The sequence below is a fragment of the Idiotropiscis lumnitzeri genome, chromosome 9 (assembly GCF_059441095.1).
Source record: "Idiotropiscis lumnitzeri isolate Australia: NSW breed Sydney's pygmy pipehorse chromosome 9, RoL_Ilum_1.0, whole genome shotgun sequence".
NCBI classification, from domain to species: domain Eukaryota; kingdom Metazoa; phylum Chordata; class Actinopteri; order Syngnathiformes; family Syngnathidae; genus Idiotropiscis; species Idiotropiscis lumnitzeri.
Genome location: NC_142399.1, coordinates 16,239,935 through 16,257,997, shown reverse-complemented (window position 1 = coordinate 16,257,997; position 18,063 = coordinate 16,239,935). Strand labels below are relative to the sequence as shown.

At 39.5% G+C, this 18,063-nt stretch overlaps 1 protein-coding gene across 1 annotated transcript; it reads right to left on the bottom strand.

Moving 5' to 3' along the window:
• Positions 1 to 1,064: 1,064 nt before the first annotated feature.
• Positions 1,065 to 17,398, bottom strand: LOC148330427 (uncharacterized). The gene is made up of 11 exons (XM_088305458.1): positions 17,138 to 17,398; positions 13,611 to 13,941; positions 13,340 to 13,456; positions 12,020 to 12,261; positions 9,151 to 9,316; positions 8,435 to 8,534; positions 8,209 to 8,284; positions 6,574 to 6,699; positions 4,604 to 4,771; positions 2,801 to 2,858; positions 1,065 to 1,814 (listed from the first exon to the last, which is right to left on the bottom strand). The coding sequence occupies exons 1-11, from the start codon at positions 17,251 to 17,253 to the stop codon at positions 1,716 to 1,718; spliced, it is 1,599 nt and encodes a 532-aa protein (XP_088161584.1). The 5' UTR covers positions 17,254 to 17,398; the 3' UTR covers positions 1,065 to 1,715.
• Positions 17,399 to 18,063: the final 665 nt, after the last annotated feature.

Genomic DNA, 18,063 nt, shown 5'->3' with positions numbered 1-18,063 from the left:
CCTTAAAAAATTTATTTAAAAAAATCTCAAATATTGTGTAGTAAAGTGACCTATAACAAAATGCGATACCAAAATAAATACATTAAAAATGAATTCCAAAAGCTCATGTATGATAATTAACAAAGATGACATTTTCTGTTTGTTTTATAAACACAAGATGTATTATTGTTATTATTGTTTTAAGTATTTTATTTTTATTTTATTTCACTAACAAAATGTTTTTTTTTTAATTTTAGTATGGGTCATTTTGGTAATTTTCATTAACTATCCACAAGTTCATTTATCAATTTCGGCATAACATTTCTGAAACACCCTAAAATGCCACAAGATGGCGTCTTGACCCTATTAATAGAAAACTAGTGCTTTGGTGCCATCTTGCGTTATCTTGGTGCCAAGGAACTATGTTGAAGTGAGGGGAGTGGCTAAATTTAGTTTAAGAGCTGCTGCATACATTTGAAATGATTTTTGGCATCATATGTGTGTGATTTAAATGATTAATACTATTATAAAATTCCAAAACTTTTTAGGGGTCATCAATTGTGTTTTTATTTTCAGTTTGTGACAGTTTCGAGGTTATGATCTGCATGCTACTTAGCAAAAGTGACAAGAATGCACACTCACTTACCGCCTTACATGTTTCATTTGTTTTGTATTTATGGCCTCAAAGTATTTATACAAATATTTATTGTAATTATTGCACTAGGGTAGGTTAGTGGAAAAACTAAACTACGTGATGCGACTTGCGTTCAAATTTGCACTGCCTCTCTAAAAAAAGGACACCCGCTGCATTATTATACGCTTGTAATGGTATAAGCAATGTGTCCTTGTGATATATTTTTCATTTGTTTTTGCATTACTTTCTGTAATTTAATTCTAATCACTGCATAAAACTATATTTCAGATATCGCCATTAAAACATTAGGGGGAGTCGAAGCTATTATTTCTATTTCTATAGTGTTGGCGTTTCTATTATAGTCTATTTGTATTGTAACTTTACTATCTTGTCAGATGTCACTGTACAGTTCAACCATGAAGACACATATTCGACTACATATAGAACACAACCTGGTTAAATATTCCTTTATTATATATTTTTGAGAATGTTCCTGCTTGGAGTGACTATATCACCTAAGAGCATAAATAATACTGAAACATATTTACAGCAGTTCAAAAATAAGAATCCCAAAAAGAGGCATCTTAATATATTTTATATTAAACTCATATCAATATTCTGTATATACACAAACACTTACCAGCACGCATTGGTTGCACTTGCACAATCTAACAAAATCCAAGTGGTGCATTATGAATTCCATCTTTTATAAGGAATGTACATTTTCATATGGCTCTTGTATGGAATTCCAATGGATTGTGTGAGTGTTACTAATATTGTGCATGACATGCTTCCACGTGTGCTTATTTTGGGGCGCTTACACGAGCACAGCATCATTTGTGCTCCTCAATAGAGAGCAAACTACACGAGCTTTACACGACCTCACTAACTACTCCAATGCATGAAGAAATAAAAGAGTGGATGTCATATGAATAATATTTGTTTGATAATCGCGTTGCTTTTTTTGCTACACACGAAGACATGATAGACATGCATTGTTTGTATGTGATTTGAGTCCTCTGTCCTCCCACGTAATAGATGTGTCACGTCATCACCAGATTTCCCCTCGTTTTTATGAATAGTTTGAACGGCTTTCTGTCGATCACCGCTCCAGCCAGCATAGAGATGGGTAACGCTCACTCAGCGTCTTCCGCAGCTGAGCGCTTTGTGTCTTGTCCCTCGTTTCCACCACGCACTCCACCTGGCAACACAAACACACACACGGTCAGTGTGTGTAATGTCACGCGACGCACTCGTCTCACCTTTGCGGTCCGAGAAAATGGATAAAAACATTGTCTGGCCTTATTTTGAGGTGGACGCTCTGGTTTGTGTTATTTTTGGTCTGTGAATAATCCAGAAAATGCTCACAGGTTGTTTATCTTGTGGCTTTCCAGTGGTGGGCGGTGCATTTGGTACCTGAGCCTTCAGGAGGGATTTAGCTAGCTTAATTCCATTTTTTAATACCAAATGATCACGTCGCAATGATCAAAACCATTCATACTATACGGACATGCAATATAACAACATGCAAGTGTGCAATCAATCTTGTTTGAATGCATAAGATGTCCAAAACATTTCAATACATTCTACTCAGCAGACATGCTGAGTATTAAATACATTAAAGTGTACCAATTTGCTCGTTGAAGTTCTACCAATCAGAGGACATAAAGCTGTTGTGTGAGGGTAAATGTGAAATCTTATTGGATATCGGAAGGAACCGTTTGCAAATATATTGTCGAAATTACAGCATTAATGTTTTTTTTAAGTCCTTGTCAACACAGAGGCACATGAACAACAAAGTCCAACATGCATAAACTGAAAGCAGAGGATCCAAGAAAAATGCTGCGAAATAAATAGGATAGATTGTTGTCTCCCTCGAGTGCTTGCGTCATTGCATGATTTAATTTTCACACAGGACCAGATGGTGGATCTTGTAATGTGTGTTAATGCATTCCCCAGGTGGCACACTGTGTAAAGTGATGCGACTTGTGGAGGTTGTGGTAGATGTTTACACGCTCCAATAAAACATCATTGTGCTACTCAAACTTTTCAGGATATTCCTTCGTGTCATTTTGAGAGATTTTTTTTTCTTGCAAATGCGGCCTTCTTCTTCTACTATAGTGGTGAAAATCAAGATGCCCACGAATATTGAGAAAGGAGGGTTGAGCTGACATTTTGATTGCTCACCTTTGCCCTGAAGAGGTCAGACCTGTCACTATGCCTCCGATGGCTGACGTCCAGCAATCTGAGGAAGGAGATGACAAAATGAATTGTTTAGGAAGGTTATTTTACGTGACTAGTTTTGTTTTTATGTGGCCACACTCAACTCTCGATGCTTTCGCTTAACCTCACCAGACAAGGCAGGCAACGCTGATGGAATACCAACCTACTTCTCTCGTCTTGTAATCTCTATTATTATTTTTGCCACTAATTAATCACATTTTTAGGGTCTTCACCATGCCCCAAAGCCAATTTCAGAATATGCAACAACAGTATATTGTAATTTAAATGATTCAATATGAAAAAGGAGGCATGAGGGCCAGTTTATTATTTAGATTTTTTTTTACATTATTGTTCTTTTTTTTCTCACTCTCTCTCCTGTTAGTAGATGCTCCTGCATTAAAGGCATAGGCAACCAATACAACTTTTTTTTTTTCCAAGATGGCGGCGCGCATGGACACAGCGGCGAACGGCCCGTCTCCAGTCTCGTTGTACACTGAGTACAATGACTAAGTACATTCTGATTCTGAACACCATTACATCTGATTAGGCATGGGCCATTATGATATTCTAATGGCATGATAACCATGAGCAAAGAAATATTGCAGCCATTAAAATTTATTAAATAAATAAAGTTATATATATATATATATATATATATATATATATATATATGTATATATATATAAATAAAGTTATTTATATATTTATATATATATATATATATATATATATATGTACAGAAAAAGAGCATTTTCCACCCCCATTAAACACAATTTTATTTTAAACCTAATATAAAATATTTGGTACATTATGTTTACCATGTTAAGTTTAAAAATGAAAAAAAAAATAGTTTCACTGGTGAGATATTTTTTGCACAGATCTGTGGGCTACTCAAGTTGTCCATGCGCCAGACAAGTACAACTTGGCACCCTGTTTTTTTTTAACATTAATTAAAAAGCGTCTGTTTAAGTAACTGTGCTTCTTTCATCTAGCCTCCCTCCGTTACCCCCCTCCTCCTCTGTGTGCAACTGCTCACCCCTCCCCTTTCTGCTTGCTGAGAAGGAGAAAAAAAGTGTGTGGGGATACAAATAAAAATGTAATTCTTTTGCAATTGGACCACATGAGAAAGTTTTTTCTAACTTGTCAAAAATATAATTGGCCAGAGAGAGACGTTAATGACAATAATCACTAAAGAACAACAAGAAGCATATGGCAGGTTTTGTTGTTAGCTTTACCATTTAAAACAATTATTTGTGTGTTTTTTTTATACCGTTCAGAACAATTTTTAATAGAAAATATTCCACTTGGTTTTGTGTTTTTATTTTTGTGAATAACAAAATAATGGTGGTCAAAGTTTAATGCTGACATAATTAAATCACTGTGGATTACTTATTTTTGTGAGACATTTTTGAAATATTAACTCATTCACTGCCATTGACGGATAAAGACGTCAAAAATCTTTTTATTTTTTGACTGGAAGGGAATGAGTTAAAAAAGGGAAGACAGAATAGCGGCAAAGTATGTATCATGTTTGAGTTGCGAGGGCACGCTGTACATTGATGTAAGACGCACATAAATCAAAAATGTGTTTTTATTGCCAATAAACCATCATTTTACTTTGACTATAATTCATCCATTCATTTTCTTTAGTGCTTGTCCTCAAGTAAATCAAACAACCTAATCAAAATTGATCAACAACAACAAACGTACACTTGTTAAAGGCAGCGCAGTTTATCACATTAAAAGGAACTTGGCCAGTTGCCTCACCTGACGTCCTCTCTGGACAGGACGTCCAACAGCTTGGCCATGTCTCCCGGCCATTCTCCCAGCTGCACTGAGAACTTGCTGACACGGTCTTCTAACACCAGAGCTCGGTCCACACACTGCCTCACCATATCCAGCTCCATGTTAGCACTGCTCACCACAACTGCCACCCTAAATAGACATATTTCAATATTGTTTCATAAAACAAGGCCATCGTGTTGCAAGGAGAAAAGACATCCTACACACTGCTTATTCTGTTCAGCGTCACAAGTCAAGAAAGATGTTGAACAAAGAGGCGAAGACAAAGACAGCAGTAGATGCCAGAAGTTCTGAGAACTGTACAGAGAGACTCTAAAACAACTGTTAGTGACAGCAACAAGTCAAGGGTCAGCATCCGGCGGTCCGCAGAAGACTTTCTGAACCAGATGCCAGGGGCGGAGCTGTCATTTCTCATTCTCCTCTCGTAGTGACCCAAAAACTGAAATAACTAACGGTAAAGTGTAAGAAGTCAGATACTGGTACAACACCAAAAAAAGAATTAAATAAAACATGGTTCGTGTCAGCAAGCTTATTGCACCTAAGATTGAAAGGAGGTGAAAGGATAGCAAGCATTTTTGTTCCTCTTTTAAAATGTCCAATCATTTCAGATTGTTCAATTTGAATGTTTTGTGTTTTTCCTTCGTCGTCCATGAAAGTAGACAAACGGCTTTTGTGTTTGAGCAAATCAAGGCATTCACGGGCATTGACTTAGATCAACATTTGTTTCTATTTGGAATTTTTGACATGTTTCATATCAAACAATTCAAATTAGCTAAATAACAAAGAGTGGTGAAATTACGAAAAAACTAACTGGTCAAGCCAACCATCAGACTAAAACCGTACAGAGTATGCACGATTGAAGAAAGCAAATAACGAAAGCAACAAAGAAAGCCTGGAAAAGCGTCAAAAATATAAACCTATGGGGACGTCAGTGGACCTAATGCACTTTTTGCAAGACTTTTTACAACTCACTATTAAGCCTTACTCAGTTTATTCACTTTTAAGCTCATACCTGAAAATGTCGTTTGTATTGATTTAAGAATACTAGTGTCTTGTAAACGTAGGCACCTGGAAATAAAAGTTGAACTTTGTCTCTATTGCTCATGCTTATCTTTTGATGTCAAACCCAAATACTTTTAGCACACATAAATAATAAAGGAGTTAGCCTCAAAGGTCAAATACTATACTCTGGAGTGTATCAACAGACAACTCTCACGTTCGTTCGGAGGGCAATTAAGAGCCCCCAATTAACATGCATGGTTTTGGATTATCATTTCCACACCGATGTATGAATATGTCATCACTGTTTAGTTTACCAAAATATGTCAGACAATTACTGTGTGCTTCTAATATTATGGGAACATTTGGTGAAATGCTCTTGTCTCAAAGCAATGTCCTTGGATGAGATCCCTGACATCAACCGCATCAAAGACTAATGGAAGGAACAACAACCTCCAAAATACTGTCGAACATCCCCACAAACAAACCCCATCATATTTTCTTCTATTTTCAATTTCTGTTGCTATATAAATATCCCAGTACAACATCACCAGCTGAGTCATCAAAACAAATGTAAAACTCAGCACTATTAACATAGATCTTGGAGGACAATTTCCCAAACCAAATTGCCAAATTACTCAAATTCGGTGCACAGACTTTCAAAGCAATGGCATCTTAACACGATCCAATCTGTATGGACTGTGAGTCGCAAGAGTTTCTTGTTTACAATTCATCATGCAGTGTGACAAAAATGATAACGGGTGAAGCGGTCTGATCATTTGAGAAGCTGCTCCAGGGAAAGTGTGGCATCTCTACACAATATTGCTAAAATAGGAGAGTATTTGCATGCAAATGAGCACGATACTTTCTTGAATATCGAGGGAAGCAGCTGGCAGAAAGACTCAAGCAGTCCCATCCGATCAAAGCAAACGCACCTTTTGCCTCTCAGTTCGGTCAGTTGTCCAGCCAAGATGGCAGCCAATCCCATGGCTCCTTCCGTGTCCACAGTGGAACGCTCAAACTCTTGAAACCTCAACATGGCCACCAAAGAATCCTCCTCACTGCGAGGGATGATGACATTCGCACATTAAAGAAAGTTCGGATTCACGACAAGTGAAATTCAACAAGATTCATGAAACAATTTCGCATTTTACACTTACAAACACATTTCTTAACAAAGGCATTTTTTCCATTTTTTTTCTTTTACAAATGAAACTTTCGACAAATATAAAAACACATCAATGCAAAGTCCATATTGAGACCCTATCAAGTAAATCCCAAATGGAATGGAAGCCTAATTGTACAACTCACTGGGAAACACTTGACTCATTATTTGAATATGAATCATCCGCAGATATTTTTGTGGGCATTACACTGGTTTTATTGCTATATATTTAGTTGTCCTTATTGTATAGTTGAACAACTTTTACGGGGCATACATTTAGGTCCAGAAGTATTTGGACAGTGACATTCTCATTTTACCTTTAGTAAACACCATGATGGCTTTGAAATAAAATGAGAAAAATAACAGAAATATGGCTTCTGACAATCAGTTTGACAATTTTCACTGGCTGAAAGTATTCAGACAAAAAGACATGCAATTACATGTCAACTGTGGGGGAGATTGGTGGCTATTGACGAACATTTCCGCCCGGGTCACAATGTCCATTTTGAGCAAACACTACGTTACGCAACGAAAAACAAATGATTTTCTTTGTGAAACAAATTTATATACAGACAATGGTGGTGGTGGAGAAGGCATGACAGTTTGTAAAACCACACAAACACTTCATGATATATTTTCATGTTTCAAGTCAAGAATCGCAGATGACAGTAATAATAATTCCTTCATTGAATTGATTTCTACAAAACATCCAAGGGGTTGTCTCTCTCCACCAGCAGCTCACACAAAGCAACATTGCTTAACAGAAACACTTTTGTAAAACAGAACGGTCTGATTCCACCAGAGAGTGGTGTGTGGTACTAGTTTAAGAAAGCAGATTCTATTTTATGAGCAATATATGCAGACATCCAGCTAATTCCAAATTCTCCAACAAATGTAACTGTAAAACGTACACATTTTAAATCTTGGGTGAAAATCCTTAACAGTTAATGACTGCCTGAAGTCTGTAGCCCATCGGGCATCTCCACATTCCGAGTTCCCAAGAGATGCTATTTCAGGCATTTATTGCAGCCACTTTCCAAGTCTGTATTACATCACTGTTTTATTTCAATCCATTCAGGTGGTGTTTAAAGGCCAAATCATGAAAGCCAAAAAAAAAAAAACACAACAAAAAACTGTCCATGTACTTCTGAATGTGATTGTATATACACATTATGCAGTACTGTTCAATTGTGGCAGATGTCTGATGGGGCACATTGTGATCAGCTACAACCAACCACTTATGTAATTACTAAAGCCTATCTATTATAGTAATTAAATTTTGTGCGTGTCAAAATGACTCACGCGAACAATGTCGTTAAAACCAAGGTTGACATGTTTTGTCATCTCCTATTGAACATATTAACGGTTGGCCGAAAGTTGAAACGTGAAGCTTGCTGTGGACTACCTGACAGAGACGACTTTATCTACTAGTTTCTTTGCCAGCTGGTAGGTGTTGATACCGAGTGAGCTCCCCATGAGATCTGACAACACACATGAGAGGAACATATGCCGCGTTACAAGAGCGCCAGCATACAAACAGGAAACGTGAATGTTTATTCAACCAAGCTTTGATAGAGTTCAACTACACATTGAATTCATGATTTAAAGTCTTTTAAACATGGCGTGTTTACCTCCATACAGCTTGCTATTCTGGTTGCAATGAACGTCTTTGATGGGGCCATCTGTCTTGAGAGATTGCAGCAGCAAAGGGAAACCTTCAGGTTCTATTCCCTGTTGAAGAGCGTCCACACAGAGAATTATTATGTGCACTGCAGCACATTTTGGACCACACAAACACAGAAAATAAATATTATAAATATAAAAATATTCTTTCAGTCCGCCCTCATAATGCACAGCCCCCTCACAGACACTGAGCAGGGTACTGTCGAATGTGCTGCACAAAGATTTATTCGCGCATCTTTCATTCTTTGATCACAGCAAATTACTAAGAGTATCCGGGGGTGTTCACCTCCACCAGCCCCCGTGTGTTATAATGTAAGACACTTAGTAAAGCCAGAAGACTGTATTATATATGTGAGATGAAAAATAAGAGGCTCATCCTTTCCCTCCAGTGTAAACAGACCCAAAGCTCTCAGACATTTCAGCAGTGGGCAGATAATGGAAGCAAGAAAAACAGGAAGTAACATCAAATACATTTATCTTGTTAAGAAAAGCCAGGCTCAATGAAAAACATCCTTGGATCCACACCAGAGAAATGGAGGAGGCGAGCAACAACTTGTCTTTGCAAAAGGAAGCAATGACTTTGTGGGGAATGTGACCTCATTTGGATCAAAAAAACTGAAAACGATTTTGTTGATACATTTTCCCTTCTTGCGCATCAACTTACTAAAACTTGAATGTGTGAGTTGAGATGCTTGATGGCAGCCGCCGTGCCCGCCAGCAGGCCGTACTGTCCAGCTGCAGGAACCACCACCGCATCAAGCTTGGGCACTTGTTCGTAGATCTCCATGCCCACTGTGCCTAGTCCTGCCAGGTAGGTCGCACTTTCATCTCTGAACAGCACAAAAATGTTGTCTAAATGACCTTTTTCAAAACAGTAACTAACAATAAATACTAATCACAAATCCAATGAAGTATGGATGTAAATTAAAAGTGAATGCAATGATTTAAAAAATACTTCATCCTATATTCAATTAAATGAAATACTAAGACAAATGATTATCATATTAAACTGATGGACGTAATTTTTTTTCAAATGCTATTTCATTTTGAATTTGATGCTTCCAACAGGTTCCAGAAAAAGCTGGGATGGGACAATACAACATTGAGCAATGTAAAATTCCAAGGAAATTAGGGATATCATTTATGGGCGACATCACCCGAAAAAAAATAAAATAAAAAATATTAAGTACACGACATTGCCATGTGGACTCAGGAACAATTCAGAAAACCGTTAACACAGTTTGTCGCTACATCTACAAATCCAAGTAAACAAGTTTCAAAAACACCTCGAAAGAACTGCCTTCAGATTCTCTGAGTTGAAGCTCATCTGGTAAGATCCCAAATGGAAGTGTGCTATGGTCTGACTAGTCAACATTAAAACATGTTTTTGAAAATCATGGACGTAATGTCCTCAGGGCCAAAGACGAGTGAGATCATCTAGTTCAGGCATCAACAAATGGCGGACCGCGGTCCGGATGGATGGTTCGGACCGGACCCATGGCCAATCTATGATTATTTTTTTTCAGGGCGCATTCGCAAACGTTGGCGCTGCAATTCTAGTAAATACGGAAAAGGCGTCACTGATTTGAGCCAATCAAATCTTTTGTTTACGATCCACTGCCAATTGCGCTGCAGACCGGAAGATAGTGCTGCTGACAGTATGCCTTGCTAAAAAGTTCGCGAGGTCGATGCGTGTTGTTTTAAATGAATGGACGGAGAAATGTAGTTTCGTTCTGGCTGCAGCCGATTCAAAACCAGTGTGCATCATATGCTCCGATACCGTCGCAACATTGCGAAGCGCCACTACGAAACAAAGCACCGCCCTTTTGTGCACAGTTATCCGCTGAAGTTTGAGGTGAGCGCACGCAAAAACATCGAACTTCGAGTGCAGTATAACAGATGTTTACATTTTCGTTTACAGCCCAGCGGCATGCAAACGAATGTTCACTACAAGTATCATGGATTCTGGGGAAACATTCAGTGATGGGGAAGTTGTGAAGGAGTGCTTAAATGTGGTTGCACAAACATTATTTAAAGGAAAACACAAAGCCCAGATGTGTGAAATGATCTACCAAATCCCAATGGCCCTGACTCCTTTCCAACACAGATTTAAGTCACTGGCAGGGCAGTCACAAACTCATTTTTCTCATGAAGAGAAGTTAAAAAAATATTCAAAAGAAAAGGTGGTGTCAAAGCTCATTTTGAATTAGTTTTTCATGAGGACAGCCATTTTTATTGATTGTGTACTAAACATGTTGACCTGGTTTACTTGGATAATTAGGCTTTCCGTTTTTTTAAGGCTGATAACTCTGATTTAAAAAAAAAAAAGGTGAAATAAACGTCTTATATTTGTTTGACTGGCAAAGGTGTTTAATGGGAACATTGCTAAATATTTAGTATATAAGTGCGCTCTGGTGAAAATGACTAAATATTGAAACTATATAAAAATGTGAACATAGGCTAGACATTTCGGGAAGTTGGACTTTGGTTCGGACCTTTTAATTGGAAGAGATTTTCGTCGTGGACCTCTGTGACTTTTAGTTGACTACCTCTGATCTAGTTTGTTATCAGCGCGAAGTTCAAAAGCCAGCGGCTGTGTCGGAATGGGTGTGTGTTAGCGTCCATGGCACAGGCAACTTGCACATCCGTGAATGTGTAATTAATGCTGAAAAGTAGATACAGATATTGGAGCAATATATACACGCAGCGGCTTTTTTTTTTTTTATGGGCGCTTCTGCTTATTTCAGCAACACAACGCCAAACCGCATTCTGCACGTGTTGCAACATAGTGGCTTTGTTGTAAAAGAGTGTGAGTGCTAGACTGGCCTGCCAGCAGTCCACACCTGTCACCAATTGAAAATGTGTGGCACATTATTAAGTGCAAAATACAACAATGGAGATCCAGGACTGATGAACAACTGAAGTTGTACATCAAGCAATAATGGAAAATAATTCCACCTCCAAACATTCAACAATTAGTGTCCTCATTTCCCAGACATTTATTTAGTGTTTTTAAAGGAGGAAGGTAATGTAACACAGTGGTAAATATGCCACTGACCCGGCTTTTTTTTTTTTTTTTAAATATATTGCAAGCACCAAATTCCAAATGAGTGAATATTTAAAAAAAAAAAAAAAATAAAATAAATAAATAACATTAAACATTTGGACATTAAATATATTGTCCTGGTAGTGTATTCAATTTAATATATTCTGTAGGTTGAACAGCATTTGCAAATCATTGTATTTTTTTATTTATTTACATTTTACACAATATTCCAACTTCACTGGAGCTGGTATTGTACATTTATGATTGGCATTCAGAAAATGGTTCACCCCAAAAATATACACAACGGGACTGCCCATTTGTTCATGCTCCATTAGCTATGACGTAGTCTGCTTACTAATAAACACAAAAACCTTCAAAAATGATAAAGAAACCTCCAAAAATAATAAAATATCACTTGGATTAAAATTTTGCACTTATGAAATTCTCAACACTACCATGTGAGGTAAAACGAGGATAATGTACTCACTCTTCCAGGTAGAGGTATCCATTGTCATTGGCCAGATGGCGGGCGTGGTTCCGAGAGTCGTGACCTGTGCTGCCATAGGAGATGACCATGGCGCCATAGTCTCTGTAGATCCTGAGACGAGGCGAGGAACAACATGATGGCATGATGGCAAACACGGGGATCTTCAATTCGACTGCATGGTGGGCCACAGCCATGGAGAAGTTACAGTCAGTGGCAACAATCACTCCCTTCCTCTGCTGCTCCTGAAAACATAGACGTGGCGTGATCAACCGTCAAAATCTCAGGAGCATTGTTTTTCTTTGGAAAACTAAATTATATGCACACAGCGGTGAAGGCATTTATTCTTTCCATCCATCCATTTTCTGTACCGGTTGTCCCAGAAATATACACAACACTGCTACACAACACTGCTTGTTGATTCATTACCTCGATAAACTGGGAACTAACCTGCTAACAAGCAAACTAATGGCTTGAACTGGTCGCCAGTCAATTGCAGTGGACATATACGGTAATCTTCAACGTACCTTATATGCATGTTTTTGGAATGTGAAAGGAAGCCGAGGAACACCCATGCAAGTACAATGTGAGGCTTCATTCGTGGTTGATGGAACAATCTTTATAAAATGAGAGTGAATGATGGAGAAGGATTTCGACTATAACAGCACTTTTAGTCTTCACATGTCAGCTACAACCACACACTTCTTGACACACTCTTTCACCTGACTAAAACTAATCAAGAGGTAGCAGGTGCACATGAATGAGAATAGCAGATTAAACACATTAACTCAGCTGCTCGCATGACACAAATGAGCAGAGATGGGCATTCTGTCCCAGGGATGGAACGGGGCGGATGCCCATTTTATGGATGGAGGTGGGATGATGAGACATTTTTTTTCAAGGAACAGACTAAGCAAGGATGAAAGTGCATTTTTGTCCTTCCCTTTAATCGTCTCTAACCGGGTTAAGTACCCACGGACGCTCATCTCACTGACAGAAACACGGCCAGGCTGTCTTGCATGTGTAATCCGCCATTGTGAAATATCACAAAGCGTCAGGCCATAGAGAATGGGCCCACCGACCAATATTAGTTATTATTATTAGTTCAGGCGCAAAGTTAGTTTGGACAGCACTAGCCTGGGTGCCGGTGGGGAAACCAAACGATTTGAGGATAAATCGCAATCAACTGACACTCCGCCAAGTTCTCTACCACCGCACTCCTACCCGTACTTTCTTAACTAGTGTGCCAGCACACCTGACTGACATGGCACATTGTTATGTCACATGACCTCACAGACAGGAAGGCATGATCCTCTGCCTTACCTGAGTGAGGGAGGAGAGCAGGTACAACACTCCTCTCTCCTTCACTGAGCCTGTGTAGTGCAGGTGCTCCTTCTTCAGATAAATCTCCATGCCATACTGTTTGGACAGCCGGGAGTACTGGGAAACACAAGACAGCTTGTTGAATTTTATCAAGGCCAGAGGAACTTCAACCATAGAGCCTGATAATCAAATTCACTAATAAACGTTATAGTGAAATGTTATAGGGCAGATATAAAAGTTGATCTGAAGTTTTCTTATTGTGTTTGTTTACTGTGCACGGCGTTTTCTGTATCGCTGATTGGATCGTGAAGGCGGCGGCGCTGATGTCCTCAAAACGCAGGTACTGAGCGGCCGGCCTGGGGACGATCCTGAATTCGCTGACTCTTCTGGTTTTTGGTGGCTCCTTTAGCGTGGTTACAGGCGCTTCCACCACCACTCGGGTTTCATGGACCTTCACGTCCCCGTTGAGGAGTTCCTCCTCACCAAAGTCCTTCAGCCTCTCTGGTTCAATGAGTGTTGGTCTCCGGCCCACGGCACCGTTGCTGAGCAGCGCTCCTTTGTAAGGGTCATCTGGTTTGGCAGGGCCCAGACGAAGCTCCTCTCTAGAAGGTACAAGTCCTTACATCTTTAGAGCACTGCACACTTTTTTTCATCTGGAATATGAAGCACTTGATGGGAAAGTGAGTACAAAAATCGCAACAATCGACTGACAAAAATTCTGCACGAATGAATTTTCATTTCACTTAAGCACTTCCACGTGCTTTAATGTAAAACGTCAATGTAAAACATACATTAGTCGAGGATTCCTTTTCAAGTACTTTGCAAACGGCACCAAAGCACCTTCAGGAAACGTTGGTAGCTTGGTAAGTCTACTGTAAACAAAGTTGGTTGAAGGAAAAAATGTGGCTGCTCAATAGACATTGTTTGTTGGTATTCAACACTCATTGGTATTATTTAACTTTTTTCAGTGTTACAGTCTGGACACCATATTTTTGTGTACACTTTCATTCCAAAATTTCAGTATAAGGCTGAGGAGTCTTTTTTTACTTGATATGGTGGGACTGGATTTTTAAAGACAATACTCATGCACTTTTTAAGAAACCTCAGACATGAGTGACCCGACCAGTCATATGAAACTCACGACACTGTACTTGAGACATAAAACCACAGCCAATTAAATGTTTCAGGGTGAATGTCAGAAAGTATTTCAAGTGGCAGATTTATAATGTGAGCATTTCAAAGCTTTGAAATGAATATGACCCAATTCCTGAAAACAAGAAACACTCTCTTCTAAGATAAATGGATTCACCTTTCAAGTCCACAAAGTTTCTATACACTGTGACAGATTTCATCTTCAGGTTAACCATTCATTAGTTGTCCACATTTTCTTTTCAGGGCTCACGCAAACAATTAAAGTGACAATTAAGGGCCAGAGCCAGGGCAGTTTGATTTATAGCAGTTTGCTAAATTGAGTTCAAATATAATGGCTTGGTCCTTTAAACAGCCACGCTTCATTTCACATTATCTGACTAGAAGGTAAAACAAACTTTACGGACAAAAACATCAAACTGATGGAGTTGCTTTTACCACCGCCTAGTTAGTTAGGAGGCTTTTCACACAGTATAAACATAATAATAGGCTTATAGCCTTTGGCGATTAACCCCGTCACCTAGACGCTAAAGGAGATCACATTTGGTTAACGGCAAGTTTTGAAACTCTGGGTTTGTGTGTGCAGTAGGACCCGTCCACTGATAATTACAGCTACACTGCAGTAACGGGTGAGGTTGTTAGGAAGTGTGACAAGTGTCATTTAATGTACACGTAAACTTTGGTGGGCTTTTGCTGTTTCGTTACTGTCACTCAGATTATGGACCATGTGGGAGAGTCAGCTTTCCAAACAGCCTGACTACATTTCAGTCAGAGTTACATCTATTTAAACCAAAACTCTTTGACCTTTGACTTTTTCATCTGGCTCAATTATTGCCCTTTGCCTCACTTATCTGAGGCTCGCAGTCCATTACTCAGCCACTCCTTGTATTTGTAAACAACACTGAACGGAAATGCCCCAGGCTTCAGCTCTGTTTACGCAGCGTGCTCAGTTAACATTAGCAAGTGCGTTATTGTTTTCATTATTTTCTGTCCAACTAAACGGGTGAGACGAGAAACGCGTCAGCGGGCAGCCTCGCCTCCTCACCTCAGATTGCAAAATTCCTCACTTACTCGGTTGAGGAGGCTTGAAATTGATCGTACTTTATGTCACGTCTCCAATATGTTTCAATATGAATAATTTAATAAAGTCCGTTACATATTTAATTTTGCTTGCCGCTTAATACCACACATAAAAAAGCACAAGGTGAGGCAGACACTATTCTGCCTCACTGAAGGCAGCATACAAGGGCACAAAAAAAATCACGGTCCAACCATTCTTTTAAACAGATGTGATCAACTGCAATTCCAAAATCAAGTGTTCAACGGCACTGCATTTGTTATAAAATATTGCTCTAAATGAAAGCCAGATATGGATAATATCAATCTAACTAACATTGGAAGAACACGACCACAGTTCAAAGATCAGATTGAATTATAAGGTGAGATGAGAAATGGCTGGTTTACCAGTTTTTAATGTCAGCCTGCTAATTTACACCCCCTCTATTTGGCTCATAATTATAAAAATATGACTCTAATGTCAGTGCGTCACTAGCCGTGAATCTCACGATAAGTCACAGCTCGTAATACCCAATAGTAGGGATTGTGGGGTAGAGAGGAGACATATGCTGTTTTACCTGATAACAACAGTAGCAAAACCCCAAAACAAAAATGAACTGAAACAGGGTCATTGCCTTCGCGCAAAAATAGTGTATGAGTGTAATGTGCACTTTCATTGTTGTTATTATTATTTTACAAACACAGGATGTCAAGGGGACATTCAGGTAAAAACATGCCTCCGATTACTAGCGAATGAAGTTATCGTCCAGGGATATGGTGATACCTTGTTTGGGTGATCAGGGAGTGCAATTAACATAATGGCATCATTCTACTATGATTGGGTCAATATCATCATATCAGTTTCTATGAAAATCTTGCCACAAAACCAAATAAACATTATTAAACGCATGCAAAATCGTGGGAAGGGATTCATTTCTCTTGATATGAAGCAGGGACTGAAGCAGGGGTCTTCAATTCTGTTCCTCGAGGGCCGGTGTCTTGCCCGTTTTCCACCTCTCCCTGGTGCAACACACCTGAGCAATCGTTATTTAGCTTCTGCAGACCTTGCAGATTATCTGATCATTTGAATCAGCTGTGTTGCAGCAAGGAGAGATGGAAAACCTGCAGGACACCGACCCTCGAGGAACAGGTTTGAGGACCCCTGGCTTAGAGGATATGTAGACACAAGAGGTTGATGTTGCAAGGTGCTTGGATGAATCGGGACAAGAATTGGGGATCCACTTATGTGGAGAAGGAGTCTTTTCAGATAGAAGCTTGGATATTGTTAATTTGATGAAATATTTATTTAGTTAGACAAGATGATTTTTTTGTCGATTCTCTTTTGGTACGAGGGGGATCGGTTAGCGAGAGATGTAAAGCTGGAGTAGAAACAGGAGCAGGGACTGAGGCCAGAACTGAGCTTACGTCTGAAGTCTCATCTTTGTTTATGACTTGGGGAGGAGTTTTGTCACAAAGACTGGGCAATACTACTGGATTGATGAGGGGAGAAGAGCACAAACACAGTGCGTCACTACTGGATTGTTCTGGGTTGGGGAGAGTTCTGATGGGTCTGGGTTACTACATGTTGCCCACCTGTGCCAAAAGGGGTCATTTTCTTCGATGCCTTTAAGCGCAGGCTTTGGTGAAAACAATCGTTCCAGTCGCTCACTCAAGTAGCTTGAATAGAATAACTGGGCGGCAAAGTTCATCCTGGAGTCCTCTTAGAATCCAAACAGTTCTGTACTTGTCTGTGGATCCTCCTAAGCTGGTGAGGTGTGGGATACTGCCCAGTACAGCTCCCACGGTCTTAGCCCAAGTTCCCAAACTCTTACCTAGCTCAGAAGCTGTTTAAGAAGGGATTATCTAGGGACACATGCGCGATGACTTGGGAGCGTCTCTCCAGTGACTTGGCCCCTCCCAACATTCTATTCTTGGCCCAGACCGGGATTACGTCCCCTTTCTGTGACGTAGACCAAATCAGACGGTCTAAGGGGATAGATGCAGACTTAGGGTTTATCTAAAGAGCAGTGAGCCAGAGACTCAACCACACAGGGGAGACAACTGTGAAATGGGGGTGCATCAGAAATTAATAACTTTGGCCTGGGCAAGCTGGTTTTAGGATGTCTGTAGACAACTTCAGATCTCTGCTTTGAAATGTTGGTTGTGGTATCTATTGGGTTGGTTAAAACAGAGGTAAGATCTGGTGCTGTTTCTCCGATAGTGTTCATACTTGGAACAAACACATTTCACACAGTGCATATTAGCCTGTTTCAGCCTGAATGGATGCCATATTCGCAGAGACCTTGAAAAGACTAAGTAATAGACTGGACGGGTGCTGGTGGTTGTGACGCTATTGATTGACGTCTACTCTAGTTTATATGGTGTAGAATTCTTGGACTCTATGGTTTACTGTGATGGTCTGTTCTAGTGTGGTAGAACCCCAAAGCACCCACAACATCAGTTGAAACCCTATTGGGCACTAAGAAAAAGAACCATCATGTTCTTTATGTTTCTTTGGA

Coding starts and splice junctions, on each gene's coding strand:
- LOC148330427 (XM_088305458.1), bottom strand. CDS start 17,253: ATGAACTTTGCCGCCCAGTTATTCTATTCAAGCTACTTGAGTGAGCGA. Junction 6,700..8,208: donor GATAAAGTCGTCTCTGTCAG/GTAGTCCACAGC, acceptor CATCCCTCGCAG/TGAGGAGGATTCTTTGGTGG. Junction 2,859..4,603: donor CTGTCCAGAGAGGACGTCAG/GTGAGGCAACTG, acceptor CTCCTTCCTCAG/ATTGCTGGACGTCAGCCATC.